General features: G+C 42.4%; 1 protein-coding gene across 5 annotated transcripts in view; it reads left to right on the top strand.

The window, feature by feature from the left end:
* SGMS1 (sphingomyelin synthase 1) overlaps nucleotides 1–17,068 on the top strand; it is a 282,263-nt gene that overhangs the window by 263,394 nt on the left and 1,801 nt on the right. For all 5 annotated transcript variants that reach the window (XM_045853990.1, XM_045853991.1, XM_045853992.1 and 2 more), the window contains 2 exons: nucleotides 12,552–12,705; nucleotides 16,295–16,461. In XM_045853990.1, coding sequence (XP_045709946.1) covers nucleotides 12,552–12,705; nucleotides 16,295–16,461 — 321 coding nt within the window. The remainder of the gene's footprint in view (nucleotides 1–12,551; nucleotides 12,706–16,294; nucleotides 16,462–17,068) is intronic.

Genomic DNA, 17,068 nt, shown 5'->3' with positions numbered 1-17,068 from the left:
TCCAATGAGTATATAGTAGTAATTATGAAAATTGTTCCTATTGTTCATTCATTTGATGGCGGTGTACTCTTCACTTTACAAAATTTAATAGCTTGGAGAAATAATCGCTGTGTGAAATGATTACGTGAGGAAGAAAAGTGGGCCTCCCATCAAATGCCACTGCAACAAAGATAACCACTGGGAAGGAGAAGTAGGTGTGTTCAGTTCCTAGATTATGAAGTGGTGGGAAGCTCTTGTCTTCTTTCCCAGGGTGGGGGAGTGCCCGGCTGACCCAGGATGCTGCCTTCCTTTTGTACCTCCATGAGCCATCGCAGCTTTTCTCCCAGGGTCATGTGCGCAAACTCGAAAACAGCCTCTTGTCATCTTGTTCGGACTGTTTAGAATTCCATTAAGAAACAACAAAAGAAAACAAGGCAGAAACCTTTGAGAATTCTTTGGTGTTTAAGTTTTCTGTACGAAGTGTTTTTTTGTTTTAGCAAACTCCAGAAGAGGCAGGGGGGGGCGGGAAACCTAGGCACCAGATACACTGACAGCCATTAGGCTAATGGAAGAAAAGAAATAACGTTTACTTTTTCAACTGCCATTATAATATGTAATCATATGAATTAATCTAGTGACTAAGCATTAAAGTGAGGTGCATGTTGGGTTCTGTTTTATGGTCTCCATGGTGAGCTTTAGATTTGAAAACCTTCAAAAAGAGTTATGTTACAGCCAGGGTACTTAGCTGGCTAATGCATTAATCCAATATGGTATTTTTAGTGAAATGATTCTCTTGAACTTGAAAAAGACTTTGTTTGTTTATTTGTTTGTTTGTTTATTTGTTTTTAATTTCCCCAAACACACTTGAACATATCCCACTGTTGGACAGGGTTTATGTTTGGGTGGCATCTGAGGTTAACTAGGTTGTTCAGTGGAAAATAAAATACAAACATAGTAACAGAAAGGCCTTCGATTTCTCTTCTGTCACTGTCAGTTTCCCTGCATTGCACAAAATAGATCAAGAAGGCACCTCCTTTAATCCACTGCTCAGCGTCAATGCGGCAGTCATCAGCCCGAAGGGTCTCTTTCTGGCTGAGTTCAGTCTCACAAGGCTAAAGACTCATTGCTCTTTAGGATTTTGTGACCTTTTTTAGTTCTTTCTTACATTCTCAGGTAGCAGCTTGACTGTTCAAGTTGCCCCCTCCATGCTGACAAATTTTAATATTCTGATTAACTCCTGCCAGCCTTATCAGTATTTCAGAATATAGCCTGTATTTTATTACCAAAGTAGCTTCATGGCATCCTGGTCAATTATAAATTGGAATGGAATTTAAATTGTCAGTACTTGATTTTTACTTAATTTCCTGTTTGCCAGTTTCTTATTGCCAGTATAACTTTCCTTTTGGTTTGTTTTTATTTTTTACTATTTGTTACATATAATTTCCAGTAATCTTCCTCATTCCAGTTCACTTCTTCACTTTCCATTTCTCTCTCCACTGTCTTCTTTCTTTTTTAGGGATTTAAAAAAAGAGAATGCACAAATTATTCCTTTCTCTTAAAAAAGATTGTTCTTTTTCTATTTTAAAGAAACATTTATTATAGAGTTATTGAAAAAATACAGAAAGAGGAAAATTCTTATAATCACTCAAGGTCCTATCTATAATTAATATTTTAGTAGATTTATTAGTTCTTTATTTGTATTTTTTTACATGCTTCAGATTATGATTTATGTATACCTATTCATGTTTTCGTATAATTAACATTTGATATGCATTTGACATAATTTTGTAAACCCAAACTTCTAAATGCTTTTCTAGATGTAAGGGAAATCACCAGGGAAGCTCTCACTCACAGACTGTGAGGCAGGGAGTTTGTAGATGGGACTTCTTTTGATAAACAAGCAAGTTGCTCGTTTCCAGAGCAAACGTTTCTAGAGAACCCGTCCTGTGCAGGGTAAATATTGAGGGCACATAAGTACATAAGGCAAGAACCCCCACCCCTCCCAAATGGGCATCCCAAAGCCATGCCAGACATGTGACTGCCAGGCTGCCCTGCCTCGCTCAGGCCTGCCTGTCCTAGGCATGAGCTCAGTTGCCATGGAAGAAGGTGGCACACTCCCCTGGGGGTGTTGGCTGCACCAAGGCGGGGCCGTCTGAGCCAAGTCTCAAATGGGTGAGTAGGAGTTTGCCAAGTGGGATTGAAGAGAGGAAGGGCTTGCCAGATGGAGCAACTGGAAGGGTGTGAGAGAGCCTGGGGAGCAGGTAGGGTTAGATGTGCCTGATCCTGTGTGTGATCCTATACATGGGTGGAGTGGCCACAGATGAAGCCAGAGAGGCAAGCTGTGGGCAATTGTAAGGGGTCTTGTCATGCTTCATAAGCGTTTGGGTTTTATCTAAGGAGGTTGGCCGTAGGAAGCCTGGAAGGGTTCAGCAGGGAGTGTTATGTGATCACATCTGTCTTTAGACCCCTCTCCAGAGAAGTGATAGAGAAAGGAAGCTGTTTGGCATGGAGGGAGGGGGTAGACTTTAGAGTGGTGCCAGGTTCCTGTGGACCTGTTTTGTGCCAGGTATGATTCTAAATGTGTGTGTTGTTTGCTCTTAATCCTCACAACAGCCAGTGAGAGGAACTTGCAGTTGCTTCAGAGATGCTTGACCTGCCTGTCATCTCACAGGTCCTAGTGGTACTGAGTGGCAGAGGCAGAGAGGTGGGCTGCATCTCGGTTCTTGGTACTCTGCGTGAAGGATACAGTTGAGGCATGTGGTTGTCGGCATTAGAGGTGAGGAAGGACTAGACCAAAGTAGAGAGGGCTGTGTTTGGAAGACAAGTTATGTAAATGTCTAAACACCATGCTGCACATGTGAAACTAATATAATACTGAATGTCAATGGTGATTAAAATAAAAAGAATTTAAAAAGGAAAGCATTTACTGAGGAAATCCAGAGAGCCCCAGAGGTGACAGTGCATGGCTGCACACGAAGCATTACCCACGTGTCAGAGCAAGGGACGTTCCTCCTGAGGAGGGAGGGGTTCCAGCGCCGCCCAGACACCAAGGCTGTCAGGGTCCATGCAAAAACCACAATGTCCTGCTTGAGAGGCTCCCACTGGCCAAGTTTGAGATAAGCTGAGCATTATAATGAAACAATGGCAGTAATTCATTACAATACGTCAATTAAGCACATTTTAAACATTAGTAGTGGGCCCTGGCTGGTGTGGCGCATTGAGCACCAGCCTGCGAAGCAAAGGGTTGCCAGTTTGATTCCCAGTCAGGGCACACGCTGACTGTGTTGAGGACAGGTCAGGGGGTACCCCCTGTAGGGGGTACATGACAGGCAACCACACACTGGTGTTTCCCTCCCTCTTCTTTCTCCCTTACCCTCTCTAAAAATAAATAAATAAAATCTTTTAAAAAATAGCATTGGGGGAAAAGAAAGTCTGGTAATAGATGTAAAAGAAATATTAGAAATAGAAAGTCACCATTTTGCAACTACTGTGGTAATAATTCAAGCAAGAATTATCAATGAATGCTGACAGTTTAGGTGAAAGGTTGGCAGCCATATGTTTACATGATTTCAAAATTGTTTATTAACCATAAGGGGAAAGGTATATATTCAGGAGAGTAATCCTATAGACTGTCCCATTAGCCAAGGGATCAAACCAGTAGCAGGAGAAATTATATCAGATGCTTCTAGATGTGATGCACATAAAGACACATCAATCCTGTAATATTCCTGCCAATTACATTTAACCTGAATTTAAACATAAGGAGACAATCAGAAAAAAACAAACTGAGGAACATTCTATAAAGAAACCAGACTCAGACTGGACTCTTCAAAAATGTTAGTCACTAAATAAGAAAATAAGACTAAGAAACTGTAGCAGACGAAGAAAAATTAATGAGTCTGATAAGTAACCTCAGCACGTATTCTCTGATTGGATTCCAGGCTCAGGGAGAAAGCTCTAGCAAGGGTGTCCAACCTTTTGGCATCTCTGGGCCACACCGGAAGAAGAGTTGTCTTGGGCCACACATTAGATACATTGCAGCACATAATCACAACAAATACCATAATGTTTTAAGTCAATTTATGATTTTGTGTTGGGCTACGTTCATGGCCATCCCGAGCAGCATGCAGCCGGTGGGCTGCAGGTTGACACCCCTGCATCTAAAGGGTATTGCTGAGACTATTGGAAATCTGAATAAGGATGTCAATTAACTGTGATGGTATTGTATCATTGTTAAATTTCATGTATTTGATTATAGAGGAAAGTGCCCTTATTTTTACATTTAGGGGTGATGTGTCATCATGTATCCAACTCATTCTCAGGTGGTCCAGGAAAAATGTTGACAGAAAAGAAGCAAATGAGCATCGTGTTGGTAGTTGATGAGTCCAGGTGAAGGGTCCATGGGCGTTCATTGTACACTTCTTTAGATTTAGAAATTTTCAATACAGAAATCTGAGGGAAATTGTTTTTTCAACTTTCACTTCATGATCAGGTAAGCTAAAGAATCTGTCAATACCTAAAGCAAATACAATTTTGTTAAAGGCAAATCTTGCCTGACTGAAATACTAAATTTCTTTAATGTGACAAATAAGAATATGAGTGAATGCAAATTCATAGCTAACCTTTATTCAAGATTTCATGAAGGCTTAGATAAGTCTCTTTACTAGAAGCCATGAAAAAATTTTAAAGTTTTTACTGGAGAGAAGGGAGGCTGGTTGGGATTAGTGTTTTGTTTTTGATAATTACTTAGGGATGACCCCACCCAAAAGACTAGTGCCTGCCCAGTACAGGGATTATGGGGACTGATGGGCGCATTTGATCATGGAGAGGTACAGAGAGCCTAATCTTTCAGAGACTGGTGGGAGGGAAAGGTTTTTTCAAAATTATACAAAAGGGACCACCCAAAATGGAATTTATTTATAAAAAATTGTGTATTCTTACATGTTTTAAACTTCAGTCACCTTCGAAGTACTCTCCATTTGATGTAGTACATCTGTTGAGACATTTTTTCCACTGTTCAAAACAGTTTTTGAACTCTCAGTTTTGATTACTTTTAATGCTTCTACCTTTTTTTTTTTTTTTTTTTTTACCTCTTCCACATCGGCAAAATGTTTCCCTTCGAGGACTTTTTTCATCTGGGTAAGCAAAAAAATATGGTGCTCAGGTTGAGATGGGATGAACAGGGGGATCATGCTGTTTTGGTCAGAAACTGCTGAGCACTCAGCGTGGTGTGGGCAGGTGTGCTCGTAAATCACCCATCATGAAATGGGCAAACATGTTGAGTCTTCAAAAAGAAAATTCACTGAAGCTGAATACAGCCTCTCACAACTACTCCAGCTGGTTCACTGATACAGATGGGTTCTGTGAACTCTCACCTAATGGGGGAAGCCTGCACTACAAGGGATCTGCCCTCCAGAAGATAATTCTGGGTTCTTTTGGATCCCCCCTCATATATATGAGTTCTGAGAGGATGTACACATTGAAATCTCTCTGCCTCATATCAGCTGAGGTGGACAAAATTAAATCTTTCCAGAAGTGAAGTGATTACAGTCTGGAGGAAGAATTCAGATGTCTCCCCTAATCACAGAAGAACATCTGTGAGGACTGTGTATTTAAGGAGAACCATCCAAATTTCATTTGTTGCCTACTAGGCCTCAGTTCTCACTTAAGGAATGCCCCCCACCCCTGCCCCCACATACACTGTACCCCTAAAAACATTGACCCCAAAACTTGGTAATTATAATGCTGCCTTCAGTTTGTAGAGCACTTCATACCTTCAGCAATCACTTTCACAAACATTGTCTCACTTTGGTCAGTGAGGGTGGAGGATGAGGAAGTGTTCCTGTGGTATCACTGATAAGAGAACTAAAACTAAAATAAATAAAATGGTTTGTCCAGAGCCACCCGAAAGTGGGGCTGGGATTGTGTTTCCAACCACCGCTGTTCCTGAGAAAGGCAACTTGGTGAACTTTGGAAATGGGTTCAGCCCAGCGCAGTGTGCAGCAGAGGAAGTTCACGTCCAACTGAAAGCACTTTGTAGAAGAAGGCAGAAAATGGGTGATTTGTTTATGAGAGATTTCCATGAAAATAACTCTTATAGAGACGGGGAAGTCTAATATTGAAGAGAAAAACATGAAAACAATGAGAATAATGAATAAATATTGCTTTAGGTATCTATGTAGATTTAAAGGACATGTGAAATGGATTAGACTCCCTTAGCACAACAACAGAAAGTGAGCCCAGAGGCGTTGTTCAGCCTGGGGAGGGGTTTGTGCGGCCCCAGCAGGGCCCCAGGCAAGGTTTTCTAGGTGAGAGGGGCTGAGCTCCTCTGAGTCACTGTGTGAGACAGAGAAGTGGCCTCTGTCCATTTGCTCATCTGTAAAATGGACGTTATAACATCCATGCTAACTGCCTGGCAGCTTGTGAGTATAGAGGTCGTGGAGAGGAAAACCCTGTTAGAAAGTTGGAATTTGTATAAAAACCAAAGGTAACATTTGATTATATAAAACCACCCTACCACCTCCTTTTTTCCTGCCTGTTCCAATAACAGTAAAAAGGTTTGAGGAACGATAAGGGGCAGTTTTGAGCTTCTCACTGCCGCTGGGGAATCGAAAGCAAACTTACAAACACACTGCCTTGCCCGTGGGGGCTTTGCGGTCACGCTAACGGACATTTTCTTAAATCGTGTTCATTCTTAAGTATCCATCATTGGTTTGGGGGTGGGAGGTTCTGAGCAGTAGACATTGAGGAAGTGGCACAGATTTGCTGTTTTGAAGTTTTGCTGTTTGGGAAATTGAGGCTGAGGGGAAACCACAGTGTTTGGCCGATGTTTATCAATTGCTGGGGATATGGGTTGTCAGGGGTTCCACTGATCCTCCTGCTCCCTGATGCTTGATTCCCGTAGCGGGTCTGGTCTTGGTCTGGGCAGTAAGAGCACCTAAGTTGTCTTGGTGTGTCACGGATGGTCTTTAATTTTCTGTTTTGGAGGAAAATTGTTCTTTAGGAATGAGACAAAAAAAATTATTTGCCCTAGTGATAGTAGGCAGATTCATTGAATGAATGAATGAATGAATGACTACTTTGAGAGACATCTGGCTATTCATGGTTGTTGGAATGGTGTGTGATAGTGGGACATTACCTCTGTAAGGTACCGTCCTTTATATGTACCCCGTTCCAGGTTAATGCAGGCTTGTAGGGGCCTGGCAGTGCACAGGCAGCATGTAGTTTGCAGCGGTACATACATACATGGGGTCGGAGCACTTGGGTCACCACCATCCCAGCTGTGACACTGAACAGCCAGGGGACCCAGGAAGCCTTGCTGATTCTTCAGGGCTGCTGTGAGATAAAGCATCGGGAAGGTACAAGGGTGATACTGAATTAGATGGCATTTCTACTCTAATACTTTCCACCCTGTGTCAGAGTTACACCGAAGCCATTGATTTATGCAGCATCAGTGAGCTTTGCTTTCTGGTTCTCCCTGTCCTGCTGGTGGGGGGCAAAGCCCAGCGAATGTCCCTGCTTGTCAGTGTACTAGGCTCCCCACACACAGAGTGATGGTAAGCAGACTACGATCAAAGCATTCTGTTAGGCAGCATTGAAAAAATACATTGAGAAACCTGTTTTTTTAACTCACCGACTTGAACTGTACGCAGTGGTTTGTGCCATTCAGAAGCCTTTTCCACCTGCTGCAGCTCTCAATTTCTTTCTGTGCTGTTGCTTAAGTTGATGTGGCCATTTTACTTAATTTCTTAGCCAAGAAATTTGCTTTATTTTTACTGAAAACTGATTTTTCTGTGACCCTAGGAGACTATAATTCACATGCTAGTGTAGCTGTGAGACCTGCTTGTTGCAACTCTGAGTGCCTGTCCACTGAGAAAGTGTTGGTCTCAATGTCCCCCAGAACATCTCTCTGTCAAACATGAACATCGGAAAGCCTGCCGATGGGGAGGTTACAGTTCCAGTCACAATGGAGTATGCACGCTCCATCCCGACTCCCACTGAATGCAGCCAGGTAACACTGAGCAGAATGATGGAACATTCTTTGAAGACTCCGAAAAATGGTAGCTGGCCAATTGGGAAAGGAATCCAAACTGAGAAGTATGAAAGAGCCAGCCACGAGTTTCCTTTTTTCTTCTTCTTCTTTTTCCCTCTTTCCATATCTCCTGCCTACACCGAAAGGCCACCTAAACGTCAGAACTGCAGAACTCCTAGAGAATCCCTGTGTTTCTAGCCCAGGGAGCAGGAACGGAAGTCCCATCGGGACAGAGCCTGGGAGAAATCCTAGCGTTTTCCATGCAAACCCTGTTAACATGCACTGTGCACAACTCTAGACTTTTTCTGTGCATGTTTTTTAAACATAGTTACAACAAACAATTGTTTTCCCCCTTAATGAAAGAAAATATTTGTTATATAAAATACGCAACATTGTAACTTATTTTTAATAATGTATTAAGCATTTATAGCCTTGTTTAGTGCCTTTGTATCACTATAGTTTGAAATCTGAGCATCTGAATCAGTTCGGACTGTGGTTCAGCACGTGAGAGCGTGTTTACAGCAGGCTCCTGATGTTGCCCATACGCCACTGGCTCTGGCCCTGGCTTCTAATAGCAGGGGTACAGTCACTTAACATCTCTCATTTAGGTGGTTGCCGGCTTGTTGCTTTTATAAATAATGTTGCAGTGGGATATTTGTACATAAAGCTTTTCTTCATATTTGGGGTCATTTCTTTGAGGCAAACTCCTAAAGGCAGTGTGACTGAGTCAGAGGTTATGGCTATTTCAATTGCTGATCAATATTAATGATTATTTTTGCAGAGGGTTTTGCCAGTTGTAATAACTGTACTACCCCCCCGAGTTGTAGATGAGGAAATTGAGGCTGAGAGGGGTTGGGCTGCCTAGGCTGGCACGCTGATGGGTAGAAGAGCCACGATTTTCGCCCAGCCTGTCTGCTGTAGAGGCCGCTGCCTCCTCCCCCTGCCTTTGCTCTGCAGCTGCAGCATTTACCATGGCCCCTCCTCTTAAAGGGGCTGTCTGAGATCAGTGGCATTGCACCTGTCCTGCCATCGGCCTTGGTAATTTGGTATGGGGAAAAATGAACTCCTCTTAATGTGAATTTTTATTTCTATTTGTTTGACAGAGTCTGTGCCTTTAGCTGGTCATATTCTTTGTCCTTTGATAAACTGTGTTTTCCTAGAGTGGGTTTTTCCCTTGATTTATGTGTGCTGTGAGCACAGTGAAGACGTTAACTTATTTCTGCTCTGATTGTTTTGTTATTTGTCTTTTATTTGCTTTTCAAAACATAATTAACTTTTTTACATAGCTGTAATCTTTTTTTTTTCCATTCCTAGCTAAGCTTAAAGAGAGGTCCCCCTTGCAGAGGTTTGGCAAGTATGGAAAGATATTTTTAAAAGCAAGCTTAGGAGTTTTAAGAACACTTGTAAGAAATGCAGCATTCATCTTTGGCTATTTTTCCTCAATGCCAAGTTTACCTCGTAATTTCTCCCTCCTCCCCTACACATACAGCTTCCCCGCAAACATTTTCCTGCTAAAATAGGAGGGCAAATTATGGGGTGATGCTGCCTGAGAATATGATTTATAGTTTTCAAAACACAGAGTTTTGGAAGGACAATTTGAAGTAATATAAAATGAAGAGTTACCTTAGCTTTTTGCCATAATTTTCTTCTATGTATCATCCATTCTTATCACAGAGCTAGATCAAACTTTCCATTTAAAACTTTAAAAAATACATGTGTTTATATATGCATGCAAAATAAAAATAAAATGGTTATACAGGACCTGTTATGAAAAACAATAGTACCTAACCCTAACCCTACTCCAACCTACTTTTCTGCTCTTGAAACTTTTTTAACAGAATCTTGCAGTTTTACCTACATTCATATTTCTGTTTTATAGATTGTGTGTGTGTGTGTGTGTGTGTGTGTGTGTGTGTGTGTTTACTCTCAGGTTTCTAAGTGACACAGGAATATGTTTTGTGATTGCCAATATAGGCTGTTTCTCTTCTTGCTGTGGAAGGCCAGGATTTAGAGTCCTTGTGCCCCTCCCCCACCCACTTGCATGTGCTCTGTGCCTTACCCTTCCCTTGTCCATCTCCCCCCACCAATAAATCACACACATTCACACTTCTTATTCAGTCTTCCCAGTGCAGCTTTTTTGTCCTTGCTCTGACTCAATACTCAGCACTTACATCATTACAGTTTTGTAAAGGCTATTCCCCGCCAAGTCATGTAGTTTCCTGTAATGTTCCTTTTCTGCACAGTATTTTGTTTCCTATAGAATTAGCTTTGCCATGCTTTTTACGTTAGTCATTTTCTGTGCACGTACTCACCCCCACATTGTGACTCCTGTCAGTACCTTCAGAGGCATTGGGTGTTCTGTTAATCTCATCTCCTTCAAGACAACTCTCCAGACTCCGGCTTGCCCATTTGGGAGGCTCACTTTCTAGGCCACCTGCAGTTCCCAGCTCTCCCAGTATGGGCGTTCTAGTGGATCCCATTTCTTCCTTTTCTGTGTTGACTCCTTTCCTTTGTAATTTCCTAAGGAACATACACAGGTGGTAAATACTTGAAATCTTATGTATATGAAAATGGCTTTACTGTATCCTTAGTTTGTGCTTAGTTAATAATATGGCTGGGTATAGAATTCTGAGTTGGAAATCATTTTCCCTCAGAATTTGGAGGCATTTTCCCAAAGCCTTCACTGTTTTCCAGTGTTGCTTTTGAATATTTCTGACTCTGTATCCTTCACGTGAAGCTTGTTTTTAATCTGTGGAAGCTTTAGGGTTTCTTCTTTGCTCCCAGTTTCTGAAATTCCACGATGCTGAATCTTGCCGTACAGGTCTGTTTTCTTCTCTTGAGCTGGGCATTCAGTGATCCTTTTGAATTTGGAGATTCACATCTTCTGTGCCTGCCATTCTTAACTAGAAGTCTTCATAAAAAATTAAAGGAAAATTATAATGAATTTATACTTATATAAACATGTTTTTCAAAGCTATAATATTATCAGTTAAATGTTGAAACAGGATCGTGGTGATTAAATTGGCAAACCAGAATTTACAAGAGTCCTGACAACCATAAAATATAGACAGCCAGACCTTTCATTTGACGGAGCAAATGAAAACCACAGTGAGGGAATTGGTCAAGCCACTTATTGCTCTAGTACCCAGCCTAGGTTTGTATCAGAGATGGGAAGATTTATTCTTAAACTTGTTTCACTTTTATTAAAAGGAAAAACATGCAACTCATTCCTTATAACTGCAGAAGATGGAAGGTGCATCCTACTCAGTTCCTTGTTTTAATTTGATCCCCAAAATCACGTGCGAGAAACTGTATATTTGTGTGCCCCAACCTTCAGCTGCTCTAGCAATAGAACAATAGTCCCCTAGGCCAAGCATGTGAAAATATAGCTCTACGTTGTCCCTAGAGTTTTAACTCCTCCCGTCCTGCCCCCTGCAAAGGCAGTTAGAGAAACAACTCAGTCGGTCTTTCTCTATCAGTGTAATAAAAATAAAAATAAATGGGTGAGCTGCATGCTTCTTCTTTAGAATGATTTCTTTCCAAGGGCTGCCCAAGGAACCTTGGCAGTAAACCTTGAGTGGACAGACTTCATGGTGGGGGAGTTTATGTCTTAATACAAGGCTTTAAATGCAAGGCACTCCTGTGTGTCTGCTCCCCTCTCAGTAACCACACTGGACTCTCCTACGACCTGGTGTGACCGGGGTTTTCCCCAACATGAAGCAATCCTGCAACCCTCTCTAACTCAATTCTGACACTACCTACTGGGACCCTGGGTCAGATCCCACAGGTTAAGGGCTCAGTGAGACACCGACTGCCCTCCCACTTCAGGTGACAATCACAAGTCCAGATGGTCACTTGTGCTTTACATCAACTAGCTATAAATTAGAAGTTCCTGTGACCTCTTCTTCTGGTTTAAAAAGTTTGCTAGAGTGACTCACAGAACTCAGGAATACAGTTTACTGACTGAATTGGAAGTTTATTATGGAATGATATGACTCAGGAAAAGCCAGATGAAGGGGTGCTAGGACAGGGTGAGCGGGAAGGGCTGTGCTGTCTCCCGGGTGTCTCCCTCTCCCAGTTTCCTCACATGTTCACCTCCCCCACCCTGCCCCGGAAGCTCTCCAAACCTGGTCCTGTGAGATATTTGCAGAGGCTTTATTAGGCTAATCAATTAAGTCATCGGCCACTGGTGATTAGCCCAGATGTGGAGGGAAGTGTACAGCAAGTTTTAACCCTCTCACCACCTGGTTGGTTCTGGCACCATCCTCGGGGGCTGTCTGAAAGTCAGCTCATTAAGGTAAACTCAGGTGTGATTGGAAGTGGCTTGTTATGAATAACAAAAGACACCTTTATCTTTTTTTATCACTTAGGAAATTCCAAAGGGTTTGGAAGCTCTGTGCCAGGAACAGGGACAAAGACCAAATATATATTTCTTATTATAAATCACAGTATCACAAAGTTCAGTTCCAAACATAAATAGTAATTATAGCACACTTTCATGTGGGCTAGTAATGATTCTTGTTTTCTCTTTTCCCACCAGCTTTTTGGAGACTGGGAAGCCCAGCTGCGGAGAATAATGAAGCTCATTGCTGGTGGCGGCCTGTCCATCACTGGCTCTCATAACATGTGTGGAGACTATCTGTACAGCGGCCACACGGTCATGCTCACACTCACCTACTTATTTATCAAAGAGTGTAAGTCAAAAACAGGCTTCCATTAGAATTTTCTCACCTGCCACTTCCTGTGGTCCACGGAAGGTCCGCTGCTGAAGCAGGGCTGGAGGCCTCGGGAGGGCAGTGCCCCCTCTCACCAGGGTGCCTGGGCTCTGCAGGCTCCGGGAAGATGTGTGTGGGAAGGAGGAACTGCTCCTCTGGGCCTGAGTCTCTTGTTCCCTCAAGTGTCAGCTGTAGCATTGGGGCGCTTTACAGCTGCTGGAAGGAACCAGAAGGCAATCTCAAGGACACAAAAACCTAGTGTTGGACCTGTTTGGGTGATGGAAGATGACATGTTCACTCAGGAGCCATTTTTTTCAAGCACCTGCTCTCAACTGAGAGTACAGTGGTGGGTTGGTGATGCCTGCACCCTCATAGAAGCCGTGGGCTCAGGAACACTAAGTGAGGCAGACACTAAATGGGAAGTTTCCTTTAAAAAATGTACGGGCCCTGGTTGGGTAGCTCAGTTGGTTAGAGCATTGTTCTGATACACCAAGGTTGCATCCCTGGTCAGAGCACATACAAGAAGAAACCAATGAATACATACATAAGTGGAACAACAAAATAGATGTCTCTCTCTCTCTTTCTCTCTCTCTCTCTCTCCCCCTCTCCCCCTCTCTCTCCCCCCTCCCTCCCCCTCTCCCTCCCTCCCCCTTCCTCTGTCTCCCTTCCCCTCTCTCTCTGTCTTCCCCCCTCCCCCTTCCCCCTTCCCTTCTCTCTCAAAAAAAATCAATAAATAAAAAAGGCAAAGAACATAAAATATTTTATTTTGAAATACAAAAGCAAATAAAATGTTAATATATGATTAAAGCTTTTCATCCCTTCCCCCTCCTGTTTTCCTCTGTCACTTCCATGCATGTTTCTGTACTGTATGTTACTGATTTCTGGTTTTTAAAATTTACATAAATGGTATCACAATATATATAGTCTTCTGCCACTTTTCTCTCAAGTTCATTTTTGAGATGAGACTCTGGTTCATTTTAATTGCAATTGGTAGCATTGTTAATACTACAAATTAGCAGTTTTCAACTGGTGTGCTACAAGAATTTTTAAAACATGCAATACCTGACTATTCAGTCAGGGGCACTGACCTCTTTTCCCCTAGATTGTCAAATAGAAAAACAACAACAACCAATACAACAATAGCCATCCAGTGTAAAGAAATCAAAATTATACCTATTTTTTTGTCAAATCCATAGAAATATTTTTTTTGGTGGGCCACAGAGTTTTACTAATTAGTTTATATATGCCATGAGATGAAGAAGGTTGAAAATCACTGCTGTAAATGAACTGCAGATTACATGGTTCATTTATTTACTTGTAGAAAATTCAGTTGTGTACAGTATCCCACTGTTAGCAGCAGTCTCTGTGAGCATCCCATAGGCAGGTTCTGTGAAGAGTGGCCAGTAAACCAGGTTGCTGCACCACAGAGGAGGGATCCTCACTGCAGCCGGGAGGTGTCTGGGTAGTGTGTGGCACGTCGGAAGTTTACTACGGCTGGAATTTAGAGTGGGGGGAATGAGGAGAAATGAGAATGAACTGGTGGTGAGGAACCAGATCACCGAGCATGCCTTAAGCCGGCAGAAGAAGTCTGACTGAGATGGGGTGCCTATGGAAAGGCTGTGCCCGTGGGGCGGTGCCCTCTTGCCGGTTTTTTAAAGTGGGGAATCACTCTCGCAGCAGCTTGCAAGATGGGCTGGAGAGCGTGCAGACTGGAGACCAAAGTGAAGAGACTGTCTGCTGCTGTCACCCAGGACAGAGTTGGTGGTGGCGCGCACCACCCTGACGGCATGGGTGACCGAGAGAAGCGGAGGGGTCAGAGGGAGATTAGCAAAGAGAGGTCAGCAGTTAACAGGATTGATTGGGGGGCGTTCAGGAGACACGTGGTAGACTGAAGGGTGAATGCCTAGTGTTGATCTTAAAAAAAAACTAAGGGAACACGGCAGGCAGAAGAGAAGGTGGGCTTCCGGGCACTGAGAGAGAGAGAAGGGTCATATACTGAGCAAGTGACCAAATAGGGTGGATTCTAACAATGTCTACTCAGAATGGCCAGGGCACAGTATAGCCCGTGTACTAGGGTGTGACTGGGCCTAGAAAATGGGAAAAGAATTGGCCTGACGTCAGCAGCTCTGGGGGAGAGATTTCTGCCCCCTGCTGGTTGGTACTTGAAATTTTTTCATGGTATTAGATCCTTCTGGAAGATGAAGCAGTATGCCATATTGGGTCACAAACTCCAATTTTTGAACCCAAGTGCTATCACTCTGTGACCTTGGGGAAAACATTTAACCTTTCTAAGTCTTGGTTTCCACATCTTTAAAATGAGATACTAATAGTTATTTCACGGCGAGGGAGAGGTGGTAAAGATTAAAATAGATGTCATATATGCACACTTGTAATAGATTCACACAAAGAATGAATGGAAGTTACTGTTTGTTGCTATACTGTTAAGGTATTGAGTACAGATTTTTCTGGAAATGAAATATGGAGCCATGTACATACAACAAGACCCCTACCCTGACTACTTCACTTAAAATTACAAACCACCCTTCACCCTTCTGATTTTGCTTATCCTTTTCAACTTTTTTTTTATTTTTCCATACCATTCAGCACCACTAACATCATGTATAACTTCCTTTTTTAGTCCCGATTATGTTTATTGTTTCTGTTCCCTACTAGGAAGGGACCTCTGCCCAAAGGCAGGCCCTTGGCCTGGTTTGTACATTGATCTCATCACCGAGAGCAGTTCCTATCCCGGGCATGTCGTGCCTGCTCAATAGATATTGATTGAATGAATGACTGATTCTTAGACCGCTGGAGAATCCAATAAGATCCTGAAAGTTAGCCTCTGGGGCTGAGAGGGAGGGCAGACCACATGCAAACAATATTTCTGCCTAGAGTTTCAGATCCTCTGAAGCCCATCTGTGGAGAATATAAGGCCAAAACGCCCACACTGAGATTTTGACGCTTCCTCAGTCTTTCCCAGTGGAGGTGCAGATAACTATTTATCTGGCACGGCCCTGACATTGGGAATGCACTTGAACTGGAATTCCCAGGCACTTGGAGTCTCCCTTGTTTGTATTTCAGAAGTGGAAATCTCAAAGACTCTCAGGGTAGTGTATTGTTGCAGAGCTTGAAAACCATGTAAGGCAGTTGTATCAATGATAATTGCTTAGTCCATGTCTAAAAATCTATAGACCAAGTGATTGATTTTTGTATAAAGAATTAGCCCCAGCTTATTTAGAGGTAAATTAAATATCTGTTGGCAGCTTTTTAATTTTTTAATGGATCATGATACATTAATTTGTCCTTTTTTTTTTTACTTCATCATAAATATGAGTCAAGTAACAGCCAAATATGAATTAGCTAGTAAAATCACTTTATAAAATAAGATGCTTCCATCCTAACCTTGGCTACAGATAAGCTAATGCCCCTAGATTTGATAGCCCAAGGGATTTGTTTTCAGAAGGGAAGACTCAAGGTGACTGCATTCACAGTAGTTGCAGAGGTGTGGTTGGGTGTCCTTGGTGATATTTGAATAGTACGATTATTACAAATTTCTCTTCTTTTTCAGATTCGCCTCGACGACTCTGGTGGTACCACTGGATTTGCTGGCTTCTCAGCGTGGTTGGAATCTTCTGTATTCTCTTAGCGCATGACCACTACACTGTGGACGTGGTGGTGGCGTATTACATCACCACGAGACTCTTCTGGTGGTACCACACTATGGCCAATCAGCAAGTGAGTTTTCCCCTATTTGTTGTTAGCTTCTGTTGCTCCTGGGTTGGTGTTAACCAGCACAGCAGCGAAAAATACAAAAAAATGTACAGATATCTTAGTTTTCTCTTCTCTTAAGGGATCATCAACTATAAGATTATGTTCTTTTGTGATGCTGATCCACTTGAGAATCAAAAATGAACAAGAACTGTTATAATGACATAGGAGATGCATCCTTTTAGAACAAGTATCATGTTCTCAATGTCTCTGAAAATATTTACTAATCTGTGCCCGCCTGTTGCTTGATTTGAATTCTTACTCTCTTCCTACCCTTGGCTCCTCACCAGCTTAATACTTAATCATTTAATTAGGCCATTTTAATTGTAGAAGAGTGAGTAACTGAAAGGCTAATCGAGGTATTTATTTGTAAACAAGAGATTGAGTAAGCCACGAGTTTCCCTTGCGCACCTGGAATCGGAGTTACTTGTTTTCCTGCGAGGGTGTTTTCCCAGGATGCAGGTGAGGGCTCTGCCACTGGGGTGTGTGGGTGGGCGTGGGGCCCGTCTGGGTCCCTTTGTGAACTATAATGTAAAAAATACTTGATCTTTAAGTGAAGGATTATGAGAAAAAT

This window comes from Phyllostomus hastatus, unplaced genomic scaffold (genome assembly GCF_019186645.2).
Source record: "Phyllostomus hastatus isolate PE091 unplaced genomic scaffold, TTU_PhHast_1.1 phas_scaffold_1066, whole genome shotgun sequence".
In the NCBI taxonomy this organism is placed as follows: domain Eukaryota; kingdom Metazoa; phylum Chordata; class Mammalia; order Chiroptera; family Phyllostomidae; genus Phyllostomus; species Phyllostomus hastatus.
This window is presented reverse-complemented; position numbering and strand designations above follow the sequence as displayed.